At 40.1% G+C, this 24597-nt stretch overlaps 1 protein-coding gene across 6 annotated transcripts in view; it reads right to left on the reverse strand.

Moving 5' to 3' along the window:
- Positions 1-24530, reverse strand: part of RAPGEF2 (Rap guanine nucleotide exchange factor 2) — a 181061-nt gene extending 156531 nt beyond the window's left edge. For all 6 annotated transcript variants that reach the window (XM_036233997.1, XM_036233992.1, XM_036233993.1 and 3 more), the window contains exon 1: positions 24387-24530. In XM_036233997.1, coding sequence (XP_036089890.1) covers positions 24387-24455 — 69 coding nt within the window. In that variant the 5' untranslated portion in view covers positions 24456-24530. The remainder of the gene's footprint in view (positions 1-24386) is intronic.
- Positions 24531-24597: the final 67 nt, after the last annotated feature.

Here is a 24597-nt window from a genome sequence, read left to right on the forward strand (position 1 = left end):
AATTAAAAATTTTTTAAAGTAAATATAGTACCTGGCATTGTCCCAACACTCTTGAATGAACACACACACACACACACACACACACACACACACACAATGTAGAAACATGTGGCTTACACTGAAATATTCTAAATTATACTAAAACCATCTCTACCTACAATGAAAATATATCCTCACAGTATAAAACATTGAAAACATTGAGGCTAAACACAGTGGATTAATCTGTGCAAATACAACTGAATCACCTTTCAAACCTTTACTCACAACATGCAATCCTAGTAAAGCTCATTTATCATCCATAGCGATGAAAGAAAAGGCCACCTGGCATTCCATCAAATCCGAAATCCTTAAAATACTACTCATAATGATGAAACACTCCATTGAAATTCTTAGAGCATGGGCCTCCATTTCCTTTCAAAAAATCTTGTCTCTCCTCATGCAATTCCTGTTTACTCAATTTCAGTTTTCCTGTTTAATCACTCCACCCCTGGTGTGACAAAAAACCAAAAACCTGAAGGAATCTATTTTCAGCACAGATATTTACTTAGGTGATTTTCTGTTTGATCAACAGGATGCAAAGCTGTTTGTTTGCGTGGCTGACAAAAACCCGCCTGCTTTATTCACTGTCCATTTGTTAATAGTGAACAAAGGAAAATCTTTTAACGAATCTTATTTAACATGAGATAACTTTAGAAAAATTTCGAGCTTAATATCCCTCCGAGAACTCTTTCGGGACTTAAAATTACCCAAACAGCCTTTAAGAGAAAAATTAAAAGTGTCTGCATATTCGGGGTATGTGTGACAGACGGTCCAGGAAACACTGCTCGACATGCCTTAGCATCTCCTTCTGTTATTCTATGCTCTAAATGTGAGCTTGACGCTGTGAGGAGGCTCTTCTCAGAGCCCCACGTATTCCAGAATTATGATGTGAAATGCGGCGGGAGAAAGCGTACGGAAGAGGCAGCTCGGACACCAACCATCCTTTCCACAGAGACGGTCATGGAGTCCATCTCTGGACACCTGCACACTGCAGGGCCTTTCGCTCTCTTTCCTGCCGCTTCGTGGCACCTCCGCACGGCTGCGTGAATTCTTCTCCCGTGAGTGCTGCGCTCACCAGACTGTGGCTTGCCTGCACTGCGTCTTACTCATCTGTGTGTCTCAGTGCACCTGGCAGCACAGTGCCCCCCCACACACACGCACGACAGGTGTATTCAAAACTATCTGGCGTGTGACACGGCAGAGCGCCTCCAGCGTGCAGGTGTGCGCCTCCTTCACCCTGCGTTGACCTATGCTGCATTCATTCACCCATTCCCTGGAAACGTGACTGAGCCAGTTGCACCAAATTGTTTGAGATTTTATTTCATGGAAAAGTGATAACTTCTGCCCTGTTTCGGTCCATTACTATCTGGAAATCCCCTTCACGTGCTAGTTATGGTGGGTGTCCTTTTAGGGCACATGGACTAATTCTAACCTACTACATGATTGAAACCCCGGTCCTGTTATTTTGGGTTCAAATAACTTCGAGGATCAGTTTTATGCTCCAAACAGTGATGTAGCAACTAGACAATTGCTACTCCACTGTCTGGAGCATAAAAACTACTATATAATTATTACGCTGCATTTTCTGATCTTTCCAATCAATGGAACTCAAAATACAAATTCAAAACTCTTCATCATCTGATAAACAATAAAGATGGTGGGAGGGAATGAAATTCCCCCAAAGAACTTCTACTCCTTCAAACGAATCTTTCCACTTCCCAAACATTAAGTTAACTAACTCACCACGAGAAGGACCACACTACCCTTATTAGTGTACTAAAGTCTACTTATTTGGACGAAATGGAATTGTGGCAAGTTTCAGCCTACATCCTGAGGTTTGAACTTACCTTTACACCTGCCTTACCTGCCTAAATTTCAAAAGCTGAAAAAGAGATAAAATTGTATTCGACTTGGCAGTGAGAACTAGAACCAAACTACTTGTATCATAGTCTTCATAATTTTAGCTGGGTGACATGGAGACACAAACATACGAACACTATTTTTTTCTACTTTTTATCGAAAATAAAGGCGTACTCTGTAGCGACGCTCTTAGATGTCCCGTGTATAAAGACCCACTGTGTGTGCGTGTGCGAGTGTATCTCCACCCATCCCGGGTCGCGGGCCGTTTCAGCGGTGTTCAGGGTGGGGTGAAACACGCCCGGGGAAAATCTCCATTCCACACCTCCCTAAGGAGAGCTTATGGATGATGTCGCAGGCCACATTATGCGGTGACATTAAACCATCTTCGTTAAGGTTCCGCTAATTAGGAATTCGGTCTGTGCAAAAGTCGATTACACCGTGAAAATTAATAACGCCATTCAATTTCTATGTGGGCACATTTACCTTACTTAAGAAAAGAATTTAAGAACCCTAGACGCTACTCGAATGCTAATTACAAATGAACAATTTCTTAAGTCACTAAATCAAATCGTCTGGATAAACAAATATTTTTAAGTTATTGTTACTCTGTGCTTATAGGTAATGAGTTATACGTATTTAAATAGTCTACAATGTAAGCATTTCAGAAACTGAAACCGCCCTTCCCAGTAAACGTAAATCTTGCATTTATTTTTCACAAACTCAATCTCATTTCCTAGAATGATTCCTCAGGTATAAATACCTAAAAAGACGTGTTCTTTCTTTTAGTCACACTCAATGAAAGTGCAAAATAACCTCGGTATTTAAAGATGCTACCGGGGTAAGTGGTCATACGATGAAGCCTTAACCTTAATTGTAATGATGTCTGAAGATGGGGCCATTAGGAGATAATGAGTGTTAGATGAGATCATTCATGAGGGTGAGCCCTTGGTCTAAAGGGACTGGTGCCCTTGTAGATGAGGGAGAGATACCAGAGCTCTCTCTCTCTCAGAGATCAGTCCACGTCAGATCACGGCAAGACGTGCCTGACCTTCGGCAAGCCGGAAAGCTAGCCCTCGCCAGAAACGAATCAATCAGAACTCTGACCTCGAACTTCTAGCTTCCAGAACTGTGAGAAGATAAATTCCAATCATTTAAGCCATTCAGTCCATGGTATCTTGTCATATCACCAAGCAGACTAATACAGTGCATTTTTTAAACCCAGGAACGTTAAGCCAAAGTAAGTGTCAAAAGCACATCAAATAATTTACCCAAATGGAACTCTAGGCCTGAAATACAATTACTGCCAACGCCCTCACTTTTTCTGATTAAAAATAACCTATGATTCACACAAGTTTAACTTCTTGCACAATCTAAGCACTGGAAATCAATGGCCATTGAGGACAAGAAGCTGAGGACCAAGGGCAGCAGTTGCGGTGATGACGGGGAACACAGCCTCTGGGGGAGCAGCGTGAAAAGCTCCAGGCCGGCTGTGTGCGCTTCCCATGCCGACACGTTTCCTGAAATCATTGGTTACGAAGAGTGATCCAGCTTTCTCATTACTACTTCATAAAGTTACTCTTTATTAAAGTTCATTGAAAAGATTTCCACTTCACGACTATTCATGTCCATCAAATATTTATTCGACATCTCCCACATGTCAAGCTCTGTAACTAGGCACTCAGGTCAGAAAGAAAAGATAAAGATTTCGGATGATAAAGAGATGTCAGGTGTCAATTAAAAAGCATCAGAGCCTTAAATCCCTAACCGTGGGAACTCCAAACCACTTAACGAAACTTTGGATGACAAACAGGCATCCCAAACTCTACCTGTCCCAGAGGTGAACTGATCACCATCACCACCAGTATCACCATCCCACCACTCATTAACAAAACCTGACCTTCCCGAAGTCCTCTTCTCCAATAAATATCACCCCCATCCATCCAGAAACCTCAAAGTCATCCTGAGTCCTGTCTTTCATACCCAAATCTAATATATCTTGCCTGTTCTACTTTTATAATATATCCAGCATGGGACCATTTTCCCTTTCACAATCTGCTCTCGCAATGAGCTGATCAGCCCCCTGGCTGGTCTCCCCGTTTCCACCCTCTCCCCTCGACTGACTATTCTCAATACAGCATCCAGAGAGATCTTACCACACCTCTACGCAAAGCCCTCCAATGAATGGTTCCCCAACAACTCAAAATAAATGCCGAAGTCCCTATGTCATCAGGCCTCCTGGGCTCAACCTCTGGCTAAACACCCTCCACCTACAGTTTGTTTGTTTTTTTTCATTCCTAATACAGTGCTGGTAGCAAACTGCTACCACGAGAATTATTAATAGAAATTCAAGCACCCTTTGACCCAGCAGATATATACCAGATCACATACCTAAGGGGTATTTATTGTAACACTCTGTAATGGCCACACACACACACACACACGCACACACACACGCACGCACACATGCACACACCAAAGGAAGTTTATACACTGGTTTTAGAAAGATCTCCAAATTGTATTTTATGTTAAGTTAATAAGCAAGAGGTAGGCATATAGATATAATTTTGAGGGTATGGAATATTTCTACAGCTCTTTATATGGATTTTTCCTTTAAAAAATCTTTAAAACAATAAACAAGCAACTAAAATCACCCACCAGCACTAAAGCATTAGGATTTAGGCCCGTGGGGAACATAGAGGAACTGAGACTCTCCACTTGTATCCTTGTTTATACTTTTTGATATATGAACCATGCAAAAAAAAAACAACAACAACAACAACAAACTAAGTAATATTTAAGAGACTAATTTTAAATATAGTTTAAGTACAAATTATGAATATTTTTAGAACACCGAAAACAGTGCAGAGGCAGAAAACATGACCATGTACACTTACAATGCAAGTTAACTTTCAATTACCAAGAGAAAATGAGCAATCCACATAGGAGACTATATATTTAACCTTTCTTGCTGACCCTGGTACCCCACGAAAATAGAAGAAAATAAGGAGTATAAAAAATAAGAAAACAAAGAATGTTTGGAAAGAAAGAGTATCATTTTTTAAAGGAGGCGGAGATGAGAAAAACTCGGATTTAAAAAGCCAAGAACTTGTTCCACCTTTAGAAACACTCTATCTTTCTACCCCAGAGTGCTGTGCTTTTCCATCTCCAAAGTAAAAGTAATATCTTCTATGACTTATAAGTGACAAAGAGAAACAGAGAGGACTTTTGCCACAGACACAGAGTGACAAACGTCCTCTGCACACGAACAACTAAAGACATCATTTAAACACAGAATAGACACCTAGCACATCCAGAACATCTGGATGGGTTATTTTAGGATTTCAGGATCATTTAAGACTCCTTTAAGATCTTACGGTCCAAAGTCTAGCCACCTGTCTTTCATTCTGTAGTGGAGAGTGAAGCGTACAATCATAAAACTGTGCAGAGCTAGGTAAGTTCAAATCGCTTAAATAGTATCTCTGTGCAAGATACAGGCGTGTGAATTGAATCTTAGCATATCTGAATAAATGTTTCTGAATCCTGGTCAAAGTCTAGTCCAAGTAGCCTCTTTCTGAATAGTGTAGCCAGACAACAGAGTTCGCTTGCAAGCTAAGACAGCCACATGGCAACAGTTACAAAAAGCAGAAGTACCAGGAAATGTTTTACCCTCCAACCGACTAATTTCAAAGGCTATAACCCATTCAAACCCAGTCCCTGGTAGCAATCTCCCAAACCTTTTCCCTGGCTTTTTTAGTCAGTACTGAAAACCAAGGTTCTCAGCTACGTTCCTACACAGAAAGGCTAAGTATTAAAGTCACCCCACGTTAGAACTTCATAAGCAAGAGAAATAAGCATGACAATTCCATTTCCGACAAATCAGCAGATGCCTGATTGTGCTACTACTGAGAAAACCTGGTTACTTTCCCCAATACAGAACTTGAAAGGGAAGAAGCTAGCCCATTCCAAAAACCAAACTGTAACTGAACTCGCCACTTATGTTACTCTTCAACTAGCAAAGAAAACTCTAACAGTGTAACAAAGAACCAAAACGCAAAACAAAGAACCAAAAAAATAAAGCAACTAATCCGAAAATATCAAGATAATATATTTAAATCCTTAACATGGTGCCTGCTGACAAAATTAACAATAAATAAATATTAGGTGCTATTAAAACCATCACGTGAAACTCTAGCATTTTCAGATAAACCTGGAGATTAGGACAGGCTATTTTAAAAGGTATAGTTAAAATAACAATGGCTAACATTTATTGATCTATCTGCTTGGCGCCTGGATCTAATTTATTAAATTAAGTGGACCTCCCAGCCCCACTCTACTAACTGCGATTGTTTTCAAAATTTTAGTAAAATTAGATTTTAAACCTGAAGCCCATCTCTGAAGTAAGTAACCTAGTGAGACATTTTGAATAAAGAAAAACATCCTAAGCAAGTCGGAACCCCATTGTGTACAAGTCCTTATTAACAACGATACAGACCTTTACACCCTGTCTTACTGCAGAGGGAGTAAGTACAGTGGATAAAAAATGGACTTCGAATCTGATAGTCTGTGTCCTTAAGCAAATTACTTAACCTGTCTGTATATGAGTTTCTTCACTGGTAAATTGAAAAGGCACCTACTGCTTAATTGGGTTGGTGGAAAAATTTTTTAAATGTGAGAAAACACCTCGTTGACTTTCTGGCACATAACAGACACAATAAATGTCAAATGTCTTGCCATGTCTTTCTTCAGCTGGTCTTTCTGAATGATGCTCCCTCTAAATATAAAATGAACAACAAATAAGACAACTCGAGGTATATTATCGCACTGGCTGGCAACCTAAAACAGCTAACATAGCACTTTGAAATGGGCTGCATTTAAGTAACTCTTATTTAAAGATAATAGAGGTCTGATACAAAGATTCACTTACTGTTGCACCTTTTAATGGGGAACCTTTATTATGAAATTCAAATCCCTCTTCAAATTCTTCAAAGGTAGTCATGGAATTTCTATTCCACATTCTTATTCCCATTAACAGTCTTATGAACATTTCTGGCTATGCGTCTAAGTTCACGTAACATCCAAATTTAAATACAGAATGACAGCTTTCAATAATCGAAAAAGAAAACTGTAGCCATTCATAGCATATAATTATAAAACTTATTATAAAAATATGGATTCCGATAAATACACTTAGAATAGACCATACATACATATGAAACATGGATACACTGTCACTTTTGAGCACTTTTGAAAGTGAAAAATTTGGGGTTCAGCCTTTTTACTTAAAATAAAGTGAATAAAACTATATGAGATATACTGGTGTAGATGAGTTTTTATACAATGGTTCTTTGAAGTCTGAAAATACTTTTATCAAAAAAAAAAAAAAGCTCTTTAAAAAACTGAACAGGAAGCCTATACTTTTTAGATGATCCAGGTAACTATTAACCTAGACAACCAAATAAAGAAATATTCTGAAAACATGGTTTTACTGCTTTACACACACCAAAGAGACAGATTTCCTTAATGCTACTAGCCGAAATTAAAAGCATCTTAGTCTATCATCTTTATAAATGACTCACAATTTCTACTGACAGTAAGACTTTTGATGTGTCAATGGAAGTACATGCCCTATATTAGTGTAGTGTTTTCCATTTGTTAAGTACTTTCTCATGTATTACAACCACCCTGAAAAATAGGTAAGGCAAACAGTGTGCCCTATTTTACACACACGAGAAAGGAGGCGCAGTGAAAGCTGCCACGGTCATTCCAGGAGACAATAGGAGTATGATCCCGGTCCCTCCTCTCCGGCTGCTCCTCCTCATCGGAATTCCAGATCTCAAAGGCAGTGACGTCATTAGAGTAACATCAGTACAAAAGAAGTTCAGACATGATACTCTCGGTATTTTTTTTTTCTCCTTGGATCTTCCAGGGGATTGAATATACAATTTAAAATAGTGTTGGTCCGACTTAAGAAATGTTATGATATATAAAACGTTCAGAATCCGGTGAAAAATAAATGTATACATACCCAGATAGAATCCAAGGCAACAAAACGAAGTCCGAGGCTTCGGAATTTATTATGTGATGCCTAGAATTCAGGTTCTTACTTTAGACTTGTTTCTGTGACTGACACAAGTCATGGTGAGTAAGTAAAATTTGAATCGCTATCACCTAAGTAGGCAATCATAAGCATCAATTTTGGCTCAGTCTTAAAACAATCACAAGCCTAAATTATGTTACAGCTAAATAACAACAACAACAAAAAAATCTGAGTTAAATTTTAAAATTAAACCAAATTAGGTTGTACCCCATCAGTATTGCTTATTGAATTACTATGAGAATGTCTGATGCACTCCTATACTAAAATAGTATGGAATGCTACGATATTATAAAAACACCATGGAAATACAAATATCAATAAGATCGTTTTACCTTCGAGGACTTCTGCAGTTTAAAATAGGAGATAAGATGTGTATACCTAACAATTAGGAAATAATTACTAGAGGGTAAATGCCCTCAAGGGATGCGCAAGCTAAAAACCAGTAAAAATCCATAAAGAAAAATTCAACTTGCAGCCCGAGTGACCAGAAGCAGCTTCAAGAAGGAGGAAACATTTAGGTTGGTCCTTAAAAAATGACCAAAAGAGGCGAGGGAGGGAGATCAGCATCTCGCTGAAGAGTTACCAGCATGGATCAAAGCTTCACTTGTGGGGCACTGGTAAAGGCCGAGAGGACAACAGTTAGAAGAGAGAGAACTAAAAAGAAAAATGAACTGATGTGCTCTCTCCTGAACTCCAGGGTTAGCTTTTTATAAAATCAATTCAAACACAGGAGCAGTTTACCAGGGAGATATCGCAAGATTACTACTGTTCTTTGTGGTTACAAGTACCATTCTTGACAATTTTACCGGCCACATGAATGGGGACCTACTTGACAATGAGAAATGAGGCCTTAGAGGTTTTTCCTCTAAAATACCATCCTAAATAAGTAGGTCCGCAACAGCGTTTCTCCTCTTATATCTTTGATCTTAAAGACAATTGAGAAAAGTAAAACTGAAGGGAAATGGAAACTAAGGACCCAGCTGAAAAGCAGAGAGGAAGGATAAGACTGGGTTCCTGTAAACATTTCGATGCAGTCATTTTCACATTCAGCAGAGGGGAGTGTTTAATCTAAGGCGTTAAGAAAGAAATTCTGAGAAATTCTTATGATCTTCGAAAGATATGACAGAGAGGGATTAGGCTTTTTTTTTTTTTAAGCCTTGTTTAAGAGATAAAGTAAATGACATTTTACAACAAAAGTCACATAACCTATTCCATATACTTAAAAAAAAATGCAAGATACAAGATACATAATTTTAAGTCATGAGTGAGATCTTTCTTATTTTTCCTTTAAAAAGTTTCACCCAATTTGATGAGAATTACGGATTGCTTTCCACCAGACTTTTAAAGATTTACAAGAGATGCTAGTTATTTTTTCTTTTTCCTCCATCCTGTTTTGTAGTTTCTACCAATATGAAGGTAAATATTGTTTTTTTCTGAAAATTGATTCAATGTTTAACATCTATTCCTTTCCTTTAAAAAAAATCATAATGGAAATGCACAAAATACTATATAATATGAAGCTTTAAATTTAGTTTCAACCATTTCCAGGAGACTACATTGTTTTCATAAATGAGGTCAGCATCTGAAAGTATAAAAATGGACTATCCTCTAAGATAGGAACTGAAGAAGAGCAAACGCTAGGAAAATTTCTATTTGTGAGTGAGAAGTTCTGATACTATATATTCGCTGAATAAGGTCTGCATCAGCATTTTCTACAAAGTTTCTGATTACATGGAAAGACAGTGTTGCAAATTTGGAGCAGCTACTGTCTGTCCTAAGCCATGATGCGGGCAACTGCTCTCATTGAAGTTAATTCACTTCTAACTCCCAAAATCCCATTAGAATAATCTCTTTTCTTTACACACATTGAGATAATTAATTACCACAGATGTTTAAGTTCTAAAATGTTAACTAATTATTTAAAAGTTATCTTTGTGGTTGCCAGAAAGTAACAACTCCTGAAGACAACGCCTCAGCACACTAAAAGATGTACTCACACAAGTGTTTGAACGGAAGACAGAAAAAGCTAAACAACCTAATAAAAAGTAGCTTTATCCCCTGAATCCAATTTCAAGGTTTAGACAATATGCCTACAATTGTTTTAAACGAGAAAATGGCAGTAATATAATTCCTGATTGCAAACTAAATGGAAATTCAGGTGTCTTTCAGTAAAACACAAGGTTGACTGAGCAGAGCACCCAGCGATGTGCCAGGTACTGGGCCTAGTATATTTGATGGACTCAAAGACTCACAGTTTTGTTTTGTTTTGTAATAATGAAAGTCTAATCCATTCGGGAATTAATTTTTATGAAAACTTCGCATCTAACTCTACATTTCTCGAAAATCTAGAGAAAGATCACAGACACAGTTTCAAAAAAGTCAGACTGGAAAACCAAAGACAACCACCTAGACAAAAATATGTCCTTCCCAGAAGCAAAACCATAGGACATAGAAAAACCACATGGTATGAACATTAACAGATCAACAATAATAAAGAATACACATTATACCCAATGTTTTTTAAGATGGTTTCTAAACAGTTACGTTAATAATGCGATTGTGGAATAAAATTTATTTTTTCAGAGTGTATTTGTAAAGATCGTCAAGAGACGTTTTATTAGAAGGACTAAGTTGTAGGACAATAACTAGGACTATACCTAGGAAGAAAAACATTGAGGTTAACAAGAGTTTTGGTTTTGCTCTTTTTAAATAACAGTGAAACTAGGCTGGGCTGAGTCCCCTCCTCTTCATCCCTCTTTGCCTAAAGATGCTGGTTCAGCAAAAACATTACAGGCTTGCAATTACAGAAGACTTATCAGATCTTCGAGCCCTAAAATCGGTTGGAAGTTCTCGTTGAGAGCCCAGGAGACAATCCAAAACATAATAACTTTATGTGTTAATGCCTCCACCCCACCCCACCCCCAAAAAAGGAGTAAAATAATAAGAACCCACATCCCCCCCCCTTTCAAACTCCCCTTTGGTTTTCTGACAAAGCGAGTTTCCTCATTTGCTTTAATCCTCCCAGTCCACAGCCAATGGAATCTCGCTGCAAGATATGATTCCTGAGGACTGCTACTAATATAAACAGAAAACCGGCAAACGTCCTACTCTTACACCGTAACTGATCACGCAGAACAGTCACTAACTTTAGGTACAGTCCTGAGCCATGGCCCGCCGGTTTGTCTGTTTCAGTGCAAACTGACGCAGACCTGTTTCTTACCCATCCCTAATTGCTAGTCCAGTGCGCCCAGTCTAGTCGTAGGGTGTACCTCAAGCATTCCAACAGCCTCCACAACCTCCCCATTCATCCTAATAGTACTCAATTATTTCTCTTCAAGCACTACCCTGACTTGACTGCCCTGGATTCAAAAGCCCCCACCACACATCGAATAAACCAGAAATTCTTCATCTGGCATGATTAAACTTCTCAAGCCTGTGAGCCAACCAGAAGGCAGTGAAACACATGTTTCTGTAACCACTGGGGCCATCAATCAGCAAAACACTTCTTACAGAACACACGCAGAATATGAGGGAATTCATACTTTCAGTATGAAGAAAAACACCTAGTTAAATATTTCATCAAGAAAACAGATACTGTCTCGCTCAGATCAGTGGGTAAATGTACTCCACCAAGTAACTTTCTATTCAGTTTGAATGTTCCTTAAGCTTTCAATGTTATTACTGGAAAAATTAAGGACTAATAACATTTATTTATTTACAAAGGTATGGAAGAAGTAAAACACAAATCTCATGGATGACTGGAATTTAAAAATCAGTATTTTTATTTCTTCCATTACTGAATTCCTCAACTTAATTCACTAATAACAGCACACTGTTGACCTCTAAGGTAACGAATTTGTCTTCTGTGGAACCAAAACAAACAAACAAACAAAACAAAACAAAACTTCCATATCAAGTTATCTGGCCTTGAAATAAATAAGGATTAAAAATACGTGGCATATGGGGACGCGGGCCTCAAAAAGCTCCTGAAGTTTTCATTTGCAAGCTGGCCAGTGGCAGAGGACGGAAGAGCAACTGTAACGTCCCTAACTGGTCACTCGAGAGCTCGGGCAACTGCCGGCATTCCCACGTGCTCAGTAAGAATACATCTCGAAATCACATTCGTCTTCGTGCCTTCGTTTCCTCCCATACTCCCGTTCCCCTCGGCAGCTGGCCATCGAGGCAAGCGGCTCAGTTAGGAAATTGAGAAGAACCAGAAATAGCCGACGTTCCCAGTTTCGACTTCCAGACCAGGTTCCTGCAGGGAGCCTTCCTCCGGGTGGGAGGCGTGAGGGGGGAGGAGGAGGGACGGGTCGATGGGGACTGGCTTTGTAAAACGCACTTTGTGACTGTAAAATAGAAGATGGGAAACGCTCAAAAATCCGAAATAGAACTGCCATTAAAAAATAAAAAATGAAAGAAAAAAACAACAACAACAAATCAGTTGCGACTACTGAAAAAAGTCACTTTACACACAAATAAAACCTGAGTTCAACAACACTGACTGAGAGAGGGAAATCATGGTCAGGTGGTTTAGTGTTGTAACCAGTCTGATATATTCATTTTCCGGCCCATATTCTGTCTTTGAAGTTCTCTAAACTCTAGCAAAAACATTCAAGAAAGTTACCTATTTAATCAAAGTTGTTCAAACTACTTATAAACAGCCCTAAAATGATGCTGCCGTTATCTAACACTTGACTATGAAAACACATACTTAAATTTAAAAAATATCACTCAAAATAAAGATGTTTTGGCTCATGATACTGTTATATTATTAACAGAATCAGTCTCTCGAAATTATAAAATGTGCTTTCACATACAAGTTGGGTTATTTCTCATCAAATAGTAGAAACCCTCCACTTCTCTTGAGGGAAAACCGAAAACAGAACCAAATAATCTCCCCAGAGTCACACTCTTCCAAAGGTATTTGCATTTTGACAGAGATGAGAGTCCGACGACAACCTTTTCCTGTAAAGAGCCAGAGAGTAAATGTTTTGGGCTTTGCAGGCCACACTGTCTCTTGTCAGCTACTCAACTCTGCCTCTGTAGTAAGCGAGCAGCCACGGACAGTACGTAAAGAATCAGCCTGGCTGTGTTCCAATAAAACTTTATGCTCGAAAACAGGCTGTGGGCCACATTTGGCTTAAGGGCTAAAGTGTGCTCACTTGTAATTAGGCGGTAGGGAGTTAAATTTTCAATGCATTGCTGGCTCTGCCTCTGTGACAGGCAGAAATTCACTTCACTACTCTTGAGGGTTTCTTTCCTCTACTCACTGAGTCCAAAGTAAATCAGAGATTCTCAACGGTTTTTAGTGGTGCGTCTCCTTTGACCGAGAACCGATCCTGCCATGTTTGTGTTCCTCAATGTCACGTCAAGCATCATCAGAAGTGACGGAAGCCTTCTACGGGTCAGGGCCTTTCAGGTACTCCAGAAATCACGCTATCTCCTTCCATGAAGAAGAATGGTTACGTGTCAAAATTTAAAATAAAACAGGGGAAAAGCAGAAGACGACGAAGTCAAAGTTAAATGCTACTCCACGTATGTGTAAGTTGTCTCTTTGCTAAAAATCTGTTTTTAAAAATTATCCTGAATAAGTTTTATTACAGCTTACTTTTTTCTAAAGTTTTCTATGTAATCGATAAGTGAAGGAAGATACCAGTGGAGCATACTCAATCTATTTCTGACATCATCCTTTAAAAATGAAATATATTTGAATGTAAATCATTTGACAATTAAAAAACAAATTGTCTATTAAAACGGGTCAAGGGTAGGACCCCTACTTAGTAAGAGCTCATCAGCAAATTAGTTCTAGATTCTAGAACTGAATTTAATTTTATAATTTGGTTTAATTTAAATAACTGTTGCTGAAGATAAGTCAAAAATCTCAAACTGATAAAAATCTAAATAATAGAATAAAAGAGTCACAGGAGCCCACAGGAAGAATTTACACACTCCGTTAAATGCCGGTGAAAATACCATGCAAATCACAGTTCAAAATATAACCACCAGAGTGATTTTAAACCTACAGGGAGACAAGTAACTACCTGATATACAATAAAAATAACTTTGTTCCACAAAGTTACATGTTTCTAAAAAGGAGAACTTACGTGTTAACAGAAACTGAACCAAAAACTACTACTGTTCCTTTTCAGCTTTATTCCATTTGCTATTAATACAGAAGGATATAATTACTTTTTCCCCTGTAGCTCAAACTCTCAGGAAAGAAAGGTCATCATTAAACAACATTTTTAGCTCCAATTCTATGCTAAGAAGTGTTCTAACTTAGAGTCCTAACTTAGACTCCAAACTCAGGCATATATTATTACATTCTTCCAATCAAAGCAAATAACTTATGAAAACAGAATTTTTTTAAATGACAAATACCCTCGACTTTTTCCAATAATATTTCTAGCCATTAGCTTCTGATAGCAAATTGTTTAACTGACCCCACTACACGTTAAAAGCAGTTGTTGTACACTATCATGAAAAGCCCAAAACTAAACACAACTACTCTGAGGCAGTTTGTTGGTGAATCAGTTATAAGATAGTCTAACGATGAAAAATTATCTCAGGGTAAAGTAAGGTCAGAGAGCAAATGTATTGCAACTATTAACAGTAATAGCAGTATCAATAATACAGCAAATACTAATATGAATAGTTCACAATCATTTAAATACCTACTTGGCAAAATAAATAGGTGAGAGATCAATATCTGTGCCCAGTGTTTTATGGAGTTTTAACAGTTTTTGAAATCCAAAAGCCCGAGACCCACTAACATTGAGTAATCTGCCAGGGACCATAAAGTAGTTTGTTTGACATCAAAGCCCAGGATCATAACCAATAGGTTATATAAAGAAAATAAACTAAATTAACTCAAAAGAACTATTCCGTGAATACAATTAAAGATATAAATGTATACCTGGCAAAGGAAAACAGCCATCCAGGATATCTAAAGTGGGAACAAGGACGTTTAAAGAAAAATAATTCTATTTAAATGGAGGAATCAAGACAGGAATTCCCGCCATTCCGATTTAAGTCTCATGTGATAGGTTCAGAGGTTCACATTTCGGGTCTCTGCATATACTACCTGTGTCTAAAAGAAGTTTGTGGTACCCTAAGTCCAAGCAGCAAAGTAAGTGTGCGGACCACTGCCCCTAAAGCTGGCTCGATTTTTTCTAGCTCTACAAAAGCAGGTAAATCAGACGTGAATGAAGATTAGAAACAAAAAACTGAAACACAGTCAAATTCTTCCTTAAGTCGACTGTTGGTATTTTATGCTTCTACTACATTTCAATTTTTTGAACTCCTGAATTTTCAAAGCTCATCTCTCATTGTTTGGAAATGTATGTTTAATTGAGAAGTTTCTAACAATTTGACCAAGCATTATCTAACAAATTTGAGTGTGCTTAAAAGAAAAAGGAGTTTGCAAGACTGTATAATGTACAGCTTACGCATAGGAAGGAATCGGAAATTTATTGCCGTGAAGAATTCAAACGGTTACTTATATACAGAGCTAGACAAATGTTAAGTGGGTTTCCTATACACCTACACATTTTCACATTTTTTATTTTATAAGATTTTACTTCAAAACTTGGCCAAGTCTTTTCTTTTTCACTTGTTTCCTCAAGTGCAATAATTGAAAACGTCAAACAGAAAATAATACTCTGAAAATCCAGGAAATAGATGGTTTATATCTTTACAATTGAAAGTAGTAAATACCTCTCGGCTTATGGTTTATTTGTAGTTATCTCAACTGTTGGGTCCCATTTTTAATTCAGTCTTTCGGCACCAATCTCAGTTACACGAAAACAGTACAGAGTATACAAAAACAGCATGGCTTCTCCAGTATTTGCCACAGGAGAAGAAAAGGTGGGTGGCTGCCGGAGTGGGGGGTGGCCTCCACGGAACTGGCTTCATAACCGAAATGCAAATACACATGAAGGGGGAAAAAGATTTATAGAGCTATGTCTACCTTGAGCTGATTTTAAAAGAAAACGTCCTCAAAAGTCAAAATGAGAGTGCTGAACACACTCAGCTTGGACAGTATCATCGGCTGTAGCTAGAGACTTTTGACACACATCCTCGCCACTCCCTCCCCTCCCCCCACCCTTCCACCCACACCCCCTACCAAGAGCAAGATTTAAAGAATTTTTAAGATCACAGGAAACAAAAAAGGGAGGCGGGACCTACGATCTTAATGTTACCTAGATTGACTTCCTTCCGTCGCCGCCATTCTGTTTCTATTTTGCTTAATGGACATGGAATATTTTCTTTCCTACACACTCTTTCTTATGACAAATCTTCCAATTTACTGAAATTCGGGATCATGGAACACGCGAAACTGGCAAATTCCACTGTACCTTGTGAAGATCTCAAAAAATTCGGGTAGGAATAAAGATGAGTAAATAGTTAAAAGTTATTATTTTAGCCCTTCTCATCCTTTTACACGTGTGTGTGTGTGTGTGTGTGTGTGTGTGTCAAATTTCACCAGCTGTTCTAATTTTTAGGGGGGGGAGGGTCCAGAATCTAATCCAGGATCCCAGTCTTATCCAACCTTCAGCACTTCATTCTTTAATATCCTGGACATGTTTGAGTATTAGGCAGTTATTTTGTAGAATGTCCTTACACTTGAGTTTGTCCAATGTCTTCTCACACTTAGACTGAAATACTTTAGTAAGAATTCAACCACAGATATGCGCTTCTCAGTGAATCACGATATGTCTTATTACTGGTGATATAACTTTGATCACCTGGTTTAATTTAGTGTCTGCCAGTTTCCTTCATTGTGACGGTATTGATTTCTCTTTATAACTAATTAATTTATCTCATGGCAAAGATATTTTGAGACCGTGCAAATATTCTGATATTTGATACATGATATTTTTCATCATACTTCCACCCAACTAATTTTGACATCCAATGATAACTCTTTCTTGCAACAATTATTACTGTGATGTTTGACTCCTGGTGATTTTCTGTTTCAATCATTCCTTCTGCATCTTTTATTGTGATTCCTCTGTAACAACACACTGCCTCTTCTCCACCAATTATTTACTTATTCAATTATTTACTTGTACGACTATGAGCTCACGAAATATTTTTCCCCTAAGGGTAATAACCCATTATTTATTTTGTTGCTCAAATTGCTGCTCGATTTAGACACTGGGACGTCTTTGTACATACATTCACCAGACTGCCTTCTGAACTGTAAAAAAATGCCACTTCGGCTGGGGAAGAACAAGTAATTTCTTTGTACGAGGAATCGCTGATGGCTAAGCCTAACCTTCCCACTTTCATTATGACTATATATATATATACACATACATATGGCACTACACATATTGAAAAATTCCAAATATATTATACTATTATACCTCCTGCTTATCCAAGACTTTATAATCTTTAGTCTGTGAGACATTATTACTAGAGACACTATTGACATGCACCTCACCCCCCCCCGCCCCCAAAACACACACACACACACACACACTTCCCAGATATTATTGGTATTTCGGGAACATAAACTCAAACCACTCAGTGGCAACAGCAGAAATTCATGTTAGCTAAAAGGTAATGAAAAGGTAATGAGTGAAAAAAGGCAATATTTAAAGATCAAATACTGTAGGGTTCCATTTACATAACATTCTTGAAACGACAAAATTATAGTAGGGAAGAACAGACTAATCTTTGTCAGAGGTAGGGTGGGGGAGTGGCTGTGGGCACAGAAGGGCAACCAGAGGAATTCTCGTGGTGATGTATCTTGACTGTCAAAGTCAATATCCTGCGCCGACAGCGCACTATAGTTTTGTAAGACATTAGTGATGGAAAAAAACTGGGTGAAGGGTCTGCATTCTTTCTTAAACCTGCATATAAATCTACAGTTATCTCAACCTAAAAAGTTTATTAAAAAAAAAAAAAGTAATGCATTTTAGCTCAGGAGTGAATGAATACTCAGGAGAAATCAGATATACATACACCACAGTGCCCCAGGCCCTAGATCGGTTGACTGCTAGTTTAGCTTCTAGGAAAGTTACTATTAGGCCTCACTAAAAAAAAACAACTAACTGCGATTTCTTCTTTTGAGTCTTTTCTTATTAGCTTGTATGTTGCGTAGGAACGAATACCATGAATCAGAGAAGAACAGAGAGATGCTGAGGGCCGGGTAGCACAGTGAGCATTGGTTTGTCAGCTAAACTACCAACGGTTGACAGGATTAAAATGTAAATTTTTTTTTTTCAATTCATTTAGCTCCCATCAAGTATTTGAGAAATTCCGAATCTCCTCCACAAACTGATTTTTGACTTGCAGGAGACAAGCAATGGAAGAGTTTTAGTTCCAATGACAAAACGAAGTTCCCTTAGAGGTCACTGACAGCGACTCCTCCGAAATACCTTCTGGGATTAATGAATATGAAAGCACAGGAATGGTGGACTCGAGAGAATTTAAAATGCAACGACTACACAATGCAATAAATAGACCCCTGGCTGTTGAACCGTACACCTGAAGCTTACTGGATTTCGTTAACCAATGTTACCGGAATAAAAAGAAAAAATGAAACAGAAAAAAAGAAAAACATAAGAGCCCGTTTAAACACTCCTGCAATGATCGTGTCCTAGAAACGAGATGAGAGGACTGTGAATTACATCACTCTTTCGAATGCACCATGGACAGCAGTTTAAGAACCACCTGCAGTGTGATGATACAGTTAGGTCGACTTCCAGACCAATTTCAGGATAGGGAGGCTCACGAAACTAGGTACATACATCTGGCGGGGGGGGCCTCTGCAGCATTGTTGTAGTAGTGAGAGCACCAGTTTTGGAGTCAAATGGCCCAGATTTTAACTCAGATTTTGCGGCTGACATGCTGGCTAGCCTTTGGCAATTTATTAATCTCTCTGAGGCACCCTAACGTCTGGATTCACGTTTATTACAAGGATTGTGGTCTTAACCTACAAAGATCTTAAAGTTAAGTTCTCTAACCTGTTGGCTAGAAATAATAATAATAATTGTCACACTACCCCCATAGGTGGTTGTTTGGGATCTTAGAAGATAAAATTCGAAACAAATTCTTATAGAGTGTAATGTGATATACAGATGGTAGTTATTATTTCTGTTTTCTTACATCTCAATGGAAGGCTATAACAGCCATATCTGAGTGACGGTTCAGCTCTGCACTGTGCAATATGGTAGCTACTAACCACGTGTAGCCATTAGGCACTGGAAGAGCGGCTAGTCCAAGTTGCTATGAGCTATATAAGTCCACACAGGATTTTAAGACTTAGTATGAAAAAATGTAAAATAGCACATTAATTTTTTTTAATATTAATTGTATATTTAAATAACACTTTTCGGATGTATAAAGTTAAATGAACATAATCAAAATTTTTTTTAAATGCAATAACTAAACTTTCCACGCCACAAAAACTAACCGCACCACACCCAAGACAAATCCATTCACAGATCGAAGAAGAAAAGGAAAACACCTGAAAACACTAAGAAACACATACTTAATACAATTCGGTAAGTAGCGGTTAATTAGCACGTGAGGAAAGAGGTGTTTTCCTGAAAAGATAAAGATCCTAAACCCAAATAACGTGGCAATCAGCTCAATTTCTCCGCACAAAGGCTGACATTGTAACCACTGAACACATTTTTACTAACTATATATATATATATATATATATATATATATATATATATTTGAGCTCTGACAAAGCTACAAAAGACCAATTATATGTACTACAAATTGCTTCTCCTTTCTCATTTAACATTAATTAATCTATCTAAACCAAAAATAGCACCGGGGAATACAGAACTGTTTCCAAAGTCACACCACCATCATTGCATGGTGCCATCGCAAGTCGACTGTGAATTTTTATATAAATAAATGCACTTTTGCCTGCTTAAATTCAGACGTTCCTCAACTCTTCCAAAGAATGGAATGCAGTATCATTGCAGGTTCAGAAATACCAATGTATTTAGCATAATAACCCGATCAACCAGACATTTCATATTAGATTCCAACATCTACGTGTAGGATATTAAAGTTTAAGGAAAAAGAGTGTAAGGAAACAAAATTCTTAAAAATCAAGAAAATTATATTCGGCAATTTGGGGGTTTTTTCCCCTCTATGAACTAGGAAATGTCCATTCTTGTCGTTTGCCACAATGCGCTGGGGAGCGCGGTTTGCCGCAATGAGTAGCTGAGAAACGTGTACACATTTGGCCGGCTCGCCCGGCAGAGTCTGAGAGATGGACATTTGCCATCCATCTCCACTGTGTAACTCAGGCTCCAACCATCGCGAGCCTGAGCTGCTCTCTCTCCTCCAAACCGCAGGCTTCCACGCTGCAGCAGAGTCACCCCCCATGCCCTACTCACTCCCTCGGCTCCAAGTCCACTGAGCAAAGGTCTACATGTATAGATTTCCCCACAATCACGTGTGCTGCTTATATAACTAACAGCGGGTCAGTCCGTAATATCCTTCGTGTCTCCTATTCCGCTGGTGGGTGAATGCCTACTTCCCCCCAAGACTCGATCCACGCTCCCTAGGGAAGTCCACGGCCTCTTCAGTGCTGGCAAAAGACAACTGGTCCGGCACTGATGAATCACATCCCACTTCCAGGATACAAGGGACTGATGAATTCCGTGAGGGACAGATGTCTCGGTCATCTTTGAATTCCCAAGGCTTGAGAAATGATGGGTGTCCCACGAAAACGCACTGGGATGGGAACTATGATTCGACACTGCGCTAGGTAGTAAATGTTCTTTCTTTCGCTTGAGCCCCAGAACAACCTCAGGAAGCTGTTACCCTCATTTCACAGATGAGGAAACTGCTACCAAAAATGGGGTAAGAAGGAGGAATAGTCCATAAAACACGGGTATCGAGGGACTATCAGTGCCAAATTTCCATATCTCTTTAGACTGAAGTTATTTCAGGTCATTACAACTCCTTTTTACTGCCTATAAAACTTACAAAATGAACAAATGTGAAAAAAAGTGAGTTTTCGAACGAGTCAAAGAGCAGCAGTCTTTCTGCGTTTGTAAAGGTTATTTTAGCTCTACTTCAATAGGGAAGAACAATGTAATGTTTTTAACTAGAAAGGGATACGGCGGGGCATTTCACACTTACCATTTTAGAAAACAACTTTCACAACTAGCTACGAGCACAATTAAATTAAGTCTTTAAAGCAGAGGAAACAATTCTACAATAGATGTTTCACCTGAAAAACTAAAAACATTATGCATTTAAACCACTCTGCAGAAGCAATTTCAAAGAGTCTGAACTCAACAAGTTAATAAAATGGTTTAGAAAAATCATTTTATTGTTTCAAGCCTTGGGGGATAAAGCTGTTTGTAATTTATTTACGTGTTTTATTTCACTAAATTGCTTTGGTGACCAAGGTTCCCATTTAAGTGATTAAAGACATAAACCCAAATAGTTTAATAAAGCAATTACTTAAGAGTCCTGTTTTTCAACAGAGGTGCACTGAAAAATGTCAATAGAACGTTTAGTGTTCATTATTTTCAAGAGGGTTTGTTATTTAGAACACAGTGCCCCATTGACGAGGGCTCAGCCAGGTTTCCAGACACACAATATGGGACACGCATTGGAGTAGAAACCACTTTTTTCCTCCTCTCGGAATGTCAAGTGAAACAGTGACGGCCCCGAATACGCATGATGTGGCCGAAAATTCAGGTGACAATGATATTTCCCCTTACCATTCCCCCTCTCTAATGGCACGCCTAAACAAAATGGGTTCCCATTTTCCAGGTGTGCATGAAAAGCTCCCTAATTTTCAAAGTCCCTGTGTTTACACTGGGCTTCTCTCCACCCCCGGAGTCTCTTCTGGCTAACTTCTTAGGTTACGCTAGCATCACAATTACTTCTGGGCAACTGACTGACCTAAATACAAAACTATGCCTTCACGGAGTGTGGGGGAGAAACTGGGCTGGTGGAGGAGGAGGAGGAGGAGGAGAAACTAAATTTAACAAAAAATATTTCTATATTTCCCTCTGTCCTTTTCCCTGTAATGAGAATCACACAAACTTCTTTACCAAGTCTATCCTGAGAAACAGAAGGAAGTATGACAGCAAAACTTTCCTAGTTCACATCCTTCTGTTCATGATATCAACCTTGTTCAGCGTTTGCTTTTCTTATATTACAAAATTCCAACTCCCAAGCTTTCATGAAAAGGATAGTGCAGAGAAACTCCCAACCCTTATATTATCAACACAGCACTCCATAGAAAAAGCACCTTCTACCGAGACACATTTTTTACTTTTACTTGAGTAGATTTCAAACTTTCAGATTATTTTCGACAGGCTGGGTGAAGATGGAAAAACATTCGCATGTAAACCTCCTTTCTCTTTAAAACGATAATAAATAAACGTGAAGGCTTGCATTAGTAATAACCCAGCGAACATCAAAGTTAGCAGGGCTGATCCTGGAGAATGCACAACTCTCTGTTTACTTTTTCTGTGAAGGTTGGGGGGTGGGGGGCGGGGGCGGGACTTGCTGCTTTCACACTGTCAATGAAGCTGTCGTCATGCGGCCTTAGGAGGAACTGGCCCGTTTTATGACTCAAGCCAAGTTCTATGCTGGGTCAGTTTTTACTCCATTCTACACCACTGGCACGGGAACAGGAAAGTTTAACAGCTCATTTATTTGGCACAATCCACACGCTGTCACAGTGGAGGTTTTGTCTCTCGCAGTCTTGTTTGGCGGACCCCCTCCCCCACCCCACCGTAGGTTCCCAGTCGCTGCGGTTCTAATTAATCCACCACTTCCCTCACTCCCTAAATTTCCACTAAAGGCCTCTGACGTCATTCTCTGACCTGTCCTGCTAGGTCCTAATATCCTCGGCATGTGCGAGTTCACTGGGCACTTCAAAAACTGAAAGATTTCATTGAAATTTATTTTACCATCACACTGACAACGGGAATGTGCATTTTCAGATGCAGAGAAGGCTGACTCGATGGGCCATTTTGAAACAAACAGTCCGGGAGGAAGGCGCTTGAGAAGGAGCGCAATGCCACCCAAGGACAAGATTGGAGCAGGACGTTCATTGTTTTTGGTAAATTAATCCTTCGGAATAGGAAGTGTCTGGAGACAGTGCACAGTGAACGTTCTTGTAAAATTATCACCTGTCTTCCACCCGTTTGGTAAATACCTGCGATCTACGACTCCCCAGATGCGACCACTCCGTCAAGAAAAATGAAAACTCAAAAACTGTACCAGGTGCCATTCTTGGGCCCTGTCCAAAGACAGCCAATGGAAGATTCTACTTTATTCTGCTCTCCCCACATTAAATAACAACAATCAACGTCGGAGAAGGCGAGCGCTTGGATTCGAACAGATGGCGTCCAACACGCGACGAGCCCCGCAACTCTTTCACGCATTAGATCCTAAATGTCTGAGGGTCCCCAGGATCAGGAGAGCTAATCTGCCTTAAGAGGGTTGGCAGCAAGATATCCTGTAGTCACCATCCCAATGCTTAGGAATATGCGTCATTATCCAGTCAGCAACCAAAAGCAAAAAAAAAAAAAAAAATCAAACCGCCACATTTTTATAAGATTTCCCTCTCTCTCTAGGCCAACTTGGACGACCAAATCCAACACCAGCAGCAAGTCCCCCAGTTAAAGAGAGAAACAGACCTGAAGGTAAACGAACGTATAAAGGTTAACTTCCCGAGTTTGGACACGGTTGCGCAACACCAAAGGAATCCGCAGGATGCCCTTGGGGGGCGGGGAGGGGGGGGGGGACATTCAAATGTGCCTGCTCTGCACTTGGGTCTGCAATGTACACTGAAAGCTCTAACCCGGCCACTCAACTTTTTCCCCTTGCACTGGAAAGCGGCGGCTCTCTTTCAAAAGAGCAAACTAGTAAATACACGAACACCCTTCCCGGAGCCACGCGAGTTTCCTCCAATACCTTTCCAAACACCCCCGGACTCTAAAAAGGCAGAAGGGGGCCACGCGTTGGGGGAGGAAAGGGGCTTGCGGCCACGGGTGGCGGGGGAGGTGACACCCCGCTCCCGAGACGCGGAGGGCGCGGCGTGCGGCTGGGGAACGGGACGGGGAGATCGTCAGAAAACCCCCTGCTCTGCTGGGCACCGGGGGAGAAGGTCAGTGGTGAGGAAGGCGGCGAAAGGAATATCCAGGAGAGGAAAATAAAATAAGAAATAAACCCAGGACAGCCAGAGAGAGAGGGATGGAGATGGGCTGCCCCTGGGAGTTGGGGGGGGGTCCTCCGGGGAGAAGCGGGGTGCTCGGGGCGACCTGCGCCGGGAAGGGGTCGGGGCCGGGGGCGGGGGCAGGGGCGGGGGGCGCACACGCACACACACACACACGCACGCACACGCACCGCGCGGCGCCCGGCCCGCGGGTCTCACCTGCGCGGTGCGCTCCGCGGGGTTCTTCATCACCGCCTGGCGGAAGCTGTTATCCACGTAGGACGCCATCTCCCCCCGCGGGCGCCCTCGCCCGCCTCCTCCCGGCGCGGCGCGGCCGCCGCCTCCGCCCTGCGCGCTCCGCCCGCCCGGGGCCGAGGAGCCAAACCGCGGCGGCGGCGGCGGGGGGCGCGCGGGGGGCGCGCGGGGCGGC

This window comes from Rousettus aegyptiacus, unplaced genomic scaffold (assembly GCF_014176215.1).
Source record: "Rousettus aegyptiacus isolate mRouAeg1 unplaced genomic scaffold, mRouAeg1.p scaffold_m13_p_16, whole genome shotgun sequence".
Taxonomy (NCBI): Eukaryota; Metazoa; Chordata; class Mammalia; order Chiroptera; family Pteropodidae; genus Rousettus; species Rousettus aegyptiacus.